This window comes from Schistocerca serialis, chromosome 2, assembly GCF_023864345.2.
Source record: "Schistocerca serialis cubense isolate TAMUIC-IGC-003099 chromosome 2, iqSchSeri2.2, whole genome shotgun sequence".
In the NCBI taxonomy this organism is placed as follows: domain Eukaryota; kingdom Metazoa; phylum Arthropoda; class Insecta; order Orthoptera; family Acrididae; genus Schistocerca; species Schistocerca serialis.
This window is the reverse complement of record NC_064639.1, coordinates 448,497,129-448,509,575: the sequence shown is the minus strand read 5'-3', so window position 1 is coordinate 448,509,575 and position 12,447 is coordinate 448,497,129. Positions and strand designations below refer to the sequence as shown.

Sequence of the window (12,447 nt, the reverse complement as noted above, 5' to 3'; positions counted from 1 at the left end):
AAGTGACAAGAGAACAGTATTTTTAATTAGTTATTTTCTTAATTATTTAGTTATTTTCTTAATTATTTTTATTTGACCTGATCAGTTTTTGGTTAGAGACATTTGATGCCACTTCGATGACTTAAGCATCCATGATGATGAAAGATGATTACAACACACATAACCAGTCGCAGGTGAAGAAAATTTTTGCTCCTGCTGGGAATTGAACGTGGGGCTCTCTGATAATGTGTCAGCAAATGTAAGCACAAGACATAAACTGCTGACACAGCTTAGAGAGAGCAGTGTGCATGGTGTATTGAAGCCTAAGGAAAGAAACCTACTATACATACCAATTTTCAATTTGAATTTAAAGTGAACGTCAGAGATCAGGAGTGTAGTGTTGTAACATGTTCATAAAACACACATTAAAGCCGACACTGCACCTACGTAAACAGGAGTTTACAGTGTCTGGATTTAGAACTTAGACACACCAGTATAGCAGACAATGTAACTGCCTAATGAATTGCTATGTTTATTAAGTCAAAGTGCAAAAATATTCGGGATGATGGGAATTTTTTGTAGATTTCATTTTTTCTCATAAAACTGTAGTTGTTACTTTTAATAAATTTTTGTTTTACAGAACTTGGACCTGACAAAACATAAACTTATTTATGAAGGCCCTCTTAATTGGAGGATCAGTAATCGCCAGAAGCTGATAGACCTCCATGTGCTGCTGTTGGATGATGTTATAATTCTCCTGCAGAAGCAGGATGAAAAATACTGCCTCAAATTCTACAACACAATAACTAGTGGCAGCAGTGAACGAATGCCCACTCTCAGCCCAGTCATCAAGGTCTCAACAGTGCTAGTCAGGCACAATGCTGTCGGTGAGTAATGGATGATAGTTATTTCAGCACATCGAACACTATTCACTGCACAGCATTTTTACCTTAAACAATTCTAAGAGTGAATAGTATGTATTTGTGTTCCTTTTTTTTGTACTGAAATAGCTGGAAAGAAAACTTCAATCCCGAATTTGAACTGATAACAACACACAATTTTATGCTGTGACTTTTTCAATTTTATAAATAAAGGTAATTCCCTGTTCATCTAATTCTGATGGATGTATAAGAACATTCTTTAAGTGATAATTTGCTGGTTGTTATAGTTAATTCATTTGCTTGTGCCTTTTTCTCGCAGTTTTCGCAGGGACAGCATGGTTACAGTTCGATTTGGCATGGTTAATTTGAAGGGGTGGCCGGATGCCCTTCCTGCCGCCACCCCATACCCCCCAGGACAAGAATCAGTGTACCCCAGCTGTCTGCATCTAGTGTAAATCATGAAATAGTGTGAATGTGTTTCAAATGTCTGCGAGTCGTTTAACTGAGGTGGGACGTGGTGACCAGCCCAGTATTCACCTAGTGGGATGTGGAAAACCCTAAAAACCACATGCAGTCTGGCTGGCTCACTAGCCCTCGTCATTAATCTGCCTGGCGGATTAGATCTGGGGCCGGCGGGCCTACCAGAGTCCAGGAAGCAGTGCATTAGTGCTCTCGGCTAACCTGGTGGGTTGGTTTTTGTTGTTAGTTAGGGGGCCTAAAAAGAGTTTTTAGGGAATTCTGTTTGCAATATTGTCACTGCAAGGTAGATAAGTTCTTTGCATTTAACATACACAATTAAATTGTGAAACAAATAGTACGTTGCCATCAGGTAATTAACTCATATTCCATTAATTAACTTGAAGTTTTTTGTGCAGTTTCTAAGCTCGTTAAGAAACAGTTTAAAGCAGATGATAAACACAAATGCTTCTGTATGTCTGTAATCACAACTGACCCAGTTGGACTGAAAAGAGAGATTACCAAATTGTTATCTGAACTTAAGGCTCTACTTTGCCATCTGACTTTGACATTTCTTGTTGGGCAACATTGTTTCCCGTACGCTGGTAGTTCAACATGGCTTCATGTTCCTGCTTTATTTGGTTCACAGTCTACCCTCCAATTTGTCAACTTGCCTCGCAGTCGCTTCTTTCTACATGCATCTTGATCTTCCCCCACATTTATTTCCAGTTGGGGAGGCATACCGACCCCAATCCCATCTCCCCCTCCCCCCCCTACCCCCAACAAACTAACAAGATCTAGTGTGCTAACCAGTGTAGATGTGGTTTGTAGGCACGTTTCCCGCATGCCACTAAGTGAATGCTGCGCTGGTGCCCCCTCTAGAATCAGATAACACTACACAGACGTTCAGAACAAGTTTACTCTATTCACACATTGACTAGGTACACTGATTCCATCTTGGGGGCGGAGTGTGGGGGGTTGGGGGGTTAATAGGAGACTGGTGACCCTGGACATTGTCTCCTTAAATCCTTAATCAACAGCAGGAGTCCATATTTATTCCTCCACCTCACTTAATGAAAACTGACATCAAAATTCTAAGAGTATGTGGCAGATTGGACGGGGCTACTCTGCAAGGTTATAAACTGGAGACTAAATGGAAGAAACTGGAAAAAAAGTTGTGTATCTATTAAGGAGATGGGATCTTCATAAATTGAGGGAATCGGAGGTTTTGAGTTTGAGGGAGCATTTGGCTGAAATGTAGAGGGGGGGGGGGGGGGGGAAATATAAAAGATGATGAGTGGTTAGGCTGAGAATTCAAATGGGATAGGCAGCAGAGGATAACATTCTTAAAAAGCAGGACATGGCAGAAATACTTGCGTAACACAGAAGATATTGAATTTGACAAAAACATAAAACATTAAAAATATATCAAATGAAGCTGATGAAAGGTAATACAGGCATCTGAAGAAATGCAAAACGGCTAACAGGAATGGCTAGGGGACAAAAGCAGGGCTGAAGAAGAATGTACAACTAGTGAAAAAGACATACAACACCTATAGGGATATGAGACACCTTTGGAGAAGAGAGAAGCAACTGTGTGAATATCAAGAGCACAGATGGCACGCCAATAAAGAAGCGAAAGCTGAAGGATGGATGGAATATGTAGAGGCTATATTAGGGATACAAACTGGACAGTACCATAGAAAGGGGAGTAGATGAAGGGATGGAAGATACAGTGAAAATAACGTCATAGAGCACCAAAGGCTGTGAGTGGAAACAAGGCCCCATGAGTAGACAAAATTGAGTCACAAGTATTTCGACTGTTGGGAGAGCCATGCTTGACAGAATTGTAAACCTGATGTGCAAGACATGAGACATCCAAAATATCCCCATGCTTCAGGAAGAACATAATCATTCCAGTTCCAGTGAAAGCAGGTGTTACTGGTGTGAATATTACCAGAATCTCAGTTCAGTAAGTCATGATTGCAAAATAAGAGCAGGATTATTTAAAGAGGAATGGAAAATATTGTAGAATCTGACCTTAGGAACATATGTTTGGGTTTGCAAAGAAATGGAGAACTGCAAGACCCAATGCTGATGCAGTGACTTCTCTTAAAAGATAGATTAAGGCAAGGCAAGCTTGTGTTCATAGGATTTGTAGACGTAGAGAAACCTTTCAGCTGGACTACACTCGCCAAAATTTTGAAGATAGCAAGAGTAAAATACAGAGAGTGAAACTGCTACAGAAATCAGATGGCAATTACACAGGCAATTACACACAGTCAAGGATTTGAAAGGGAAGCAGTAGTTCACAAGGGTGTGAGACAGGTTTGTAACCTGCCACTGATGTTATTCAATCTATACACTGAGCAAGCAGTGAAGGAAATCAATGAGAATTTAGGGAAAAAAATTAAGTTGAGGGAAAACAAATAAAAACTTCATAATTTCCCAATGGTGTACTTGCTGAAGATGGCAGATTACTTGGGAGAGCAGTTGAACATAATGGATAGTGTCCCAAAAAGGTATTACATGAGGAACATCACCAAGTGTACAAGTGTAGTGGAATATAGCTGAATTGAATCAGGGTAAACCAAGGGAATTGAAGTTGGAAATTACACAGTAAAAGAAGTCATTACATTTACTATTTGAGCAACAAAGTAATGGATTGTGACTGAAGGAGAGGTGTTAAAAAATACATACTGACAGTAGAAAGAAAAGCATTTCAGAAAAAAAACAGGCATTTGTTTGCATCTAATAAAAATTCAAGTGTTAGGAAGTCTCTTCTGGAGGTATTTGCTTGGAGTGTAGCCTTTTACAAAAGTTAAACATGGACTGTAAGCAGTTGAAGCAATAGTAGAAAATGTGGCTTTTCATGCTTTTGCAATGGATGTGTTACAAATACACTTATTGGGTTTGCTGCCAGATCATATTCTGTAAATACCGCAATATTTCATTGATGCAGTTGCTTGACATCTTCAAGTGGTGGTAGTTGCTGCTGTCACAACTGCAAGACGTGACTGATGATGATCACATGTCGTCGTCAGAATTTTTTAGGCCATACGCATGCACAGCAAGATGTTTGCAGTTGCAGGAAAGCAGCACTGCTAGTGCTCCCTGCTGGGAGCGGCAGAAAGGCCATCCATGTTTGCAGTGTGGGCAATGACTGTGTTGCCAGATGTTGCTGTGGTTAAAAGCTGAATTAATTATGGAATCATGAATTGGAAGTTCTTGTTTTCTCTGCTTTGATTTAATGACAGCCAGTGCTGGATTCCTGGTGGTGCTTAGTTGAAAACCTGCATCCTTGCTGATAACACAGTCCACCGTACAGGTATGTGTGCATCCTTAACAACACAGTCCCAGAAAGATGACACTGGGGATAAAATTTCATTCTTTCCATAAAACATGTGAAGCTCTGTGTCCAGGCAGTGCCCCATATGTGTGTGACAATGTTGTTTAACGCAACATCCTTGCACAGTTCATCACGTCTGCCCCATATAAGATTTTCCACATTGGTGTGGGGTCTTACAAGTGCCGTATCTCCTAAAGCCTAGGTTGTCTTCGAACAAGCATGATAAATTTCTTAATGTTATTGGTGGCACTTCATGTCTTGTCTTTTGACAATTATTTCCAGTCTGGAGAACATGCTGCCAAATAGGGCAAGAATGCAGTTTCAGTGGGTGCCTCCTCATCTTCATTCATGTACCTGCTTCGAATTTGCTTTGAACAGAATGAATGGCATATCTGCCTGTTGGAATAGCCGTTGTTGGAATACTGCTCTGGGATATTGTAGCTCAGCAGGTAGACGGTCAACATCTATGAACACACATGCTCTATGCACCAAAGAGCTTAGTACACTACCGCTTTGTGCAGGGTGATAACAACTTGTGGCCACAAAAGGGATTCAGATTTCCAGTTATGCGCCACCTGGAATCTAGCACTGGCTGCCATTAAATCAAAACAGGGAGAACGAGAACATCTGATCCGTGACTTCTTGCAATGAAATGCTGAGATTCAATTCAGCTCTTAACCACAGGAGCATCCTGCAGCACAGTCATTGCCCACAACGCACACGCAGAAGGCCTTACTGTGACTCCCAGCTTGGGGGCACTAGGAGCTCTGCTTTCCTCCAACTGCGAGCATCTCGTTGCGCACACTTATATTGCCTGCTTCCAACCTGATAAATTTTGATGCCGCCACGTGATTATCAGTAGTAACATCTCGGCGTAGTGACAGTAGCAACTACCACCACCTGAAGATGTCTAGCAGTTGCATTCAATGAAATATTGTGGGATTAACACAACACAATGCAGCAGCAAATCTGAGGAGATTATTCATAAGAATAGAAAATTTTGAGACATGGTAGAGGAGGAGTAGGAGTAGGAGAGTTACAGTAATCTGAATGTTATTTTGCCTCCAGTTCTGTAAATGGGAATAAGTGGTGCCAGTAACTCAATGTTTTACTGTAATATTCAGTGCTACAAGTATTTGTTCCTGTGAAATCAAAGTTGTACTGAAGATAAGATGTCAGGTGCATATTAATGTTGATCGTTGATAGGCAAAGAGTACTTGGTGTTGTTGTTGTTGTTGTTGTTGTGGTCTTCATTTCAAAGAGTAGTTTGACGCAGCTCTCCATGCTACTCTATCCTGTGCAACCCTCTTCATCTCAGAGTAACTACTGCAACCTATATCCCTCTGAATCTGCTTACTGTACTCATCTCTTGGTCTCCCTCTACTTGCTTCCCTCCAGTACTAAATTGGTGATTCCTTCATATCACAGAATGTGTCCTACTATCCGATCCCTTCTGGTCAGGTTGTACCACGAATTTCTCTTCTCCCCAATTCTATTCAGTTTATCCTCATTAGTTACGTGACCTAACCATCTAATCTTCAGCTTTCTTCTGTAGCACCACATTTGAAATGCTTCTATTCTCTTCTTGTATAAGCTGTTTATCTTCCATGTTTCACTTGCATACATGACTACGTGCCATACAAATACTTTCAGAAACGACTTCCTGAGACTTAAAGCTATACTTGACATTAACAAATTCTCTTCTTCAGAAACGCTTTTCTTGCCATTGACAGTCTACAATTTTATGTCCTCCCTACTTTGATCATCATCAGTTATCTTGCTTTCCAAATACCAAAACTCATTTATTACTTTAAGTGTCTCACTGCCTGATCTTATTCCCTCAGCATCATCTGGTTTGACTACATTCCATTATCCTTGTTCTGGTTTTCTCGATGTTCATCTTACATCATCCTTTCAAGACACTGTCCATTACGTTCCGCTGCTCTTCTAAGTTCTTTGCTGTCTCTCCAAAATTGCAATGTCGTCAGCAAGCCTCCAAGTTTTTATTTCTTCTGCCTGGACTTTAATTCCTACACTGAATTTTTCTTTCATTTCCTTTACTGCTTGCTCTGTATATAGATTGAATAACATCAGAGAATGGCCCTGTCTCACTCACTCCCCAACCACTGCTTCTCTTTCATGCCCCTTGACTATTGCAACTGCCATCTGGTTTCTGTACAAATTGTAAATAGCCTTTCGCCCCCTGTATTTTACCCCTGCCACCTTCAGAATTCGAAAGAGAGTATTCCAATCAACATTGTCAAAAGCTTTCTCTAAGTCTACCAGTGCTATAAACTTAGATTTCTCTTTCCTTAACTTATCTTCCATGAGAAGTCGTAGGGGCAGTATTACCTTTCGTGTTCAGAAATTACTCCGGAATCCAAACCGACCTATCCGGAGGTCGGCTTCTACCAGTTTTTCCATTCTTCTGTAAATGATTCATGTTAGTATTTTGCAGCTGTGACTTATTAAACTGATAGTTTGATAATATTCACACCTGTCAGCATCTGCTTTCTTTGGAACTGGGATTATTATATTTTTCCTGAAGTCTGAAGGTATTTCACCTGTCTCGTACATCTTGTTCATCAGATGGAAGAGTTTTGTCATGGCTGGCTCTCCCAAGACTATTGGTAGCTCTAACAGAATGTTGTCTACTCCTGGTGTCGCGTTTCAACTTAGGTCTTCCAGTGCTTTGTCAAATTTTTCACGCAGTATCATACCTCCTATTTCATCTTCATCTACATGCTCTTCCGTTTCCATAATATTGTCCTCTAGTACATCGCCCTTGTATAGACCCTCAGCTTTCTGCTTTCCCTTCATTGCTTAGGACTGGTTTTCCATCTGAGCTCTTGATATTCTTGCTTTCAGCCGTTCGCACTACTAGAGTAGGCGTCATGTAACTTGGTGGGTGAGGACTGGATACTCAGTAGCACAGAAGTCACATGACCTGCTGACCAATAGGAGTCAGTCAGCTGTAGTGAGCACCCAATTTAATGTCATTCTGTGCAGAGCAGGTTTACGACTGGTTTTAGCATTGTGTGTGGTGCTTTTTCGGAAGTTATTGCAAGGTATTGTGGTAATATGAATGGCAACAGCAAATATCACCCAGTATTACACAGGCAGGTGAGAGAAATAGTATTTTGCATGTATCAGTTCTTTAGACGGGAGCTGGAAGTGGCAGCCACAACTGAGAAAAAAGCATTGCATATGTTGCCAAGTGCCAAGAACAAACAGCTAAGGCATGTGGTATCAGTTCGAGAACTGTACAACAGGTTGCCAGTGAAGCCAAAGAGAATGAATCACCTATTTTTAAGTCGCCTGGTAAGCACCGAAATCGAAAGAAATTTGTAAGTGAGCTCGACGATTTCAGCAAGAATGTATTACAGTGCAAAATATTTGACATGTATAGCCAAGGTGAATATCCTACGGCAGATAAATTACCGTATGTTCCTGCATGAAAGAAGCTGAAAGTTTCAACTGCAGCGAATCTGCCATGCACAGAATATTAGGGGAGAAGGGATTTAAATACAGAAACAGCAATGATGGAAGAAAACTGCTCTTACAGGGAAGTGACATTGCAGCAGCAAGAACTGTGTTCTTGAGAGAAATGCACGAGATAAAACAAGCCGGAAAATCATGTATTTATTATCTTGATGAAACACACGTTCACCAGAACAATTCAAGACCAGTGTGCTGGAAGACAAGTGATGATGTTGGTGGCCTGAAGGTTCCTGTGGGAAAAGAGAGATGCCTTATTGTGCTTCACGCTGGTTCTGCAGAGACAGGCTTCATACCAGAGAGTAAATTAATATTTAAAACATCGAAGACGAAGGAATCAGATGACTATCGCTCTGAAATGACCTATGCTTTCTTCAAGCGGTTGTTTGTGCAACAGCTACTTCCGGACATGGAAGAGAATTCTGTTATTGTCATGGATAACGCAAGCGTGCACTCTGTACAAGTGAATAAGGCTCCTACTTCAAATACCAGGAAGGATGAAATTGTTTCATGGTTGTCGTCTAATGGAATTCCTCACACAGCATCACAGACCAGGGCAGAGTTACTCATGCTCGTAAGTGCATACAAGCTTAAATACCACACTTAGGAGATACATGAACTGGCAAGACAGCATGGTCACAGAGTAATCTTGTTACCACCATATCACTGCCCCTACAATCAATTGAGCTGGTATGGGTGCAAGTTAAAGCCCATATCTAAGAAAGAAGCAGCACCTTCTGAGTTGCTGCCTTGGAAAGACTCATTTTTTTCTGTTGTTGCTCTTTTTCTCGTGTGGGTTCACATGTTCCTTATCTCAAGCTTTTGCTGATAATCTTTGTTTTTTTATTACTTTTTCATTTGGTGCATTGTGTTCTGGGATATCTGGAAGAGTAATTTTCAGGTCTCCTTTACCTTTTTTAAACTGGTGAACCACACCCATTGGGCTTTCTTATGTTGCAAGTATGTTAACATCCATTTAGATACCTTCACTGTGTACATTCACGTTACATGGCCATAAGAGGCAATCCTCCGCCTTTTGAATAATCTTAATCTACATCTACATACGCACTCCGCAAGCTACCACTCGGTGTGTAGCAGAGGGTATGCTGTACTGCTACTGGCCATTACGTTTCCTGTTCCACTCACAGATAGAGCGATGCCTGTGTATGAGACCTGATTTCTCATACCATATCTGTGTGGCCCCTACACAAAATGTGTGTTAGCGGCAGTAGAATCACTTTGCAGTCACCTTCAAATGTCAGTTTTCAGACCTTACTCAGCAGTGTTCTTCTCCGGGGATTTCCACTTGAGTTCCTGAAGCGTACCCACAGCACTTGCATGCTGATTGAACCTACCAATAACAAATCTAGGAGCTTGCCTCTGAACTGCTTTGATGTCTTCTTTCAATCTGACCAGGTGCAATGCTCACAAAATTGAGCAGGACTCAAGAGTACTCTCACTAGCATCCTGTATGCGGTCTCCTTTCAAATTCTCCCTATAAATTAAACTCGACCACTCTCCTTCCCTACCACAATCCTCTCATGCTTGCTTTTTTCGTATCACTTTGCAACATTATGCCCAGATATTTAAACACTGTGACCATGTCAAACAAGACACTACTAACGCTGTATCCAAACATTACAGGTTTGTTTTTCCTACTCGTCTGCATTAAATTACATATTTCTACATTTAGGGCCAGCTGCCATTCATCACACCAACTAGAAATGTCTATGTCATCTTGTATCATCATAGTCACTGATCTTCGACATACTTACATAGTTCATGGCTGTGACGTGTTCTGTAGTGTCTCTCTCCTCCCCTTTTTTTTCCATCAACACAAGGATTTTTCTCAAAGTATTTCTTTATTTGGCTTCAGGTCTTTCCATTGGACATTTCTTTTTCATTGTAAGTCCCTCTGCCACATACAGAACCTCCAGTCAAATAACAGTACTTAGGCATTTAAGGACATTGATCTATTATTGCAGATGTATGTAGTTAGTGTGGTACCTTCAGGTTGATAATGCATGTCACAAAGTCTTCTTTCTCTGATGGGTTAGTCTCAATCTATGTTGGGTAACAATGGTTACAGTGACCTCCTTTTGGATCTACTGGTCAGTGGCCCCAGAGTAAAGCTGGTGTAACCAAGGCTGAAACTTTGATTTCATCAGTAACATTTTTTTTACAATCTCATATGGTAACTTAACCAGATTAGATTAGATTAGATTAGATTAGATTAATACTAGTTCCATGGATCATGAATACGATATTTCGTAATGATGTGGAACGAGTCAAATTTACCAATACATGACATAATTAGGTTAATTTAACAACATACTTAAGTTAATATAACAACTTTATTTTTTGTGTTTTTTTGTTTTTCTTTATTTTTTATTTTTTTTTAATTTTTTTAATTTATTTCTTTTTTAATATTTTTGTTTTTTTTCTTTTTTTTCTTAATTTATATCTAAAAATTCCTCTATGGAGTAGAAGGAGTTGTCATTCAGAAATTCTTTTAATTTCTTCTTAAATACTTGTTGGTTATCTGTCAGACTTTTGATACTATTTGGTAAGTGACCAAATACTTTAGTGCCAGTATAATTCACTCCTTTCTGTGCCAAAGTTAGATTTAATCTTGAATAGTGAAGGTCGTCCTTTCTCCTAGTATTGTAGTTATGCACACTGCTATTACTTTTGAATTGGGTTTGGTTGTTAATAACAAATTTCATAAGAGAGTATATATACTGAGAAGCTACTGTGAATATCCCTAGATCCTTAAATAAATGTCTGCAGGATGATCTTGGGTGGACTCCAGCTATTATTCTGATTACACGCTTTTGTGCAATAAATACTTTATTCCTCAGTGATGAATTACCCCAAAATATGATGCCATATGAAAGCAATGAGTGAAAATAGGCGTAGTAAGCTAATTTACTAAGATGTTTATCACCAAAATTTGCAATGACCCTTATTGCATAAGTAGCTGAACTCAAACGTTTCAGCAGATCATCAATGTGTTTCTTCCAATTTAATCTCTCATCAGTGGACATACCTAAAAATTTGGAATATTCTACCTTAGCTATATGCTTCTGATTAAGGTCTATATTTATTAATGGCGTCATACCATTCACTGTACGGAACTGTATGTACTGTGTCTTATCAAAATTCAGTGAGAGTCCGTTTACAAGGAACCACTTAGTAATTTTCTGAAAGACAGTATTGACAATTTCATCAGTTAATTCTTGTTTCTCAGGTGTGATTACTATACTTGTATCATCAGCGAAGAGAACTAACTTTGCCTCTTCATGAATATAGAATGGCAAGTCATTAATATATAATAAGAACAACAAAGGACCCAAGACTGACCCTTGTGGAACCCCATTCTTGATAGTTCCCCAGTTTGAGGAATGTGCTGATCTTTGCATGTTACGAGAACTACTTATTTCAACTTTCTGCACTCTTCCAGTTAGGTACGAATTAAACCATTTGTGCACTGTCCCACTCATGCCACAATACTTGAGCTTGTCTAGCAGAATTTCATGATTTACACAATCAAAAGCCTTTGAGAGATCACAAAAAATCCCAATGGGTGGTGTTCGGTTATTCAGATCATTCAAAATTTGACTGGTGAAAGCATATATGGCATTTTCTGTTGAAAAACCCTTCTGGAAACCAAACTGACATTTTGTTAGTACTTCATTTTTACAGATATGTGAAGCTACTCTTGAATACATTACTTTCTCAAAAATTTTGGATAAAGCTGTTAGAAGGGAGATTGGTCGGTAATTGTTGACATCAGATCTATCCCCCTTTTTATGCAAAGGTATAACAATAGCATATTTCAGTCTATCAGGGAAAATGCCCTGTTCCAGAGAGCTATTACACAGGTGGCTGAGAATCTTACTTATCTGTTGAGAACAAGCTTTTAGTATTTTGCTGGAAATGCCATCAATTCCATGTGAGTTTTTGCTTTTAAGCAAGTTTATTATTTTCCTAATTTCAGAGGGAGAAGTGGGTGAGATTTCAATTGTATCAAATTGCATAGGTATGGCCTCTTCCATTAACACCCTAGCATCTTCTAATGAACACCTGGATCCTACTATATCCACAACATTTAGAAAATGATTATTAAAAATATTTTCAACTTCTGACTTTTTGTTCGTAAAGTTTTCATTCAATTTGATGGTAATACTGTCTTCCTCTGCTCTTGGTTGACCTGTTTCTCTTTTAATAATATTCCAAATTGTTTTAATTTTATTATCAGAGTTGCTGATTTCAGACATGATA

General features: G+C 39.5%; 1 protein-coding gene across 1 annotated transcript in view; it reads left to right on the top strand.

Annotated features, from left to right (window-relative positions):
- Positions 1 to 12,447, top strand: part of LOC126456070 (rho guanine nucleotide exchange factor 12) — a 1,154,422-nt gene that overhangs the window by 939,834 nt on the left and 202,141 nt on the right. The window contains exon 27 of the mRNA XM_050091825.1: positions 620 to 866. Coding sequence (XP_049947782.1) covers positions 620 to 866 — 247 coding nt within the window. The remainder of the gene's footprint in view (positions 1 to 619; positions 867 to 12,447) is intronic.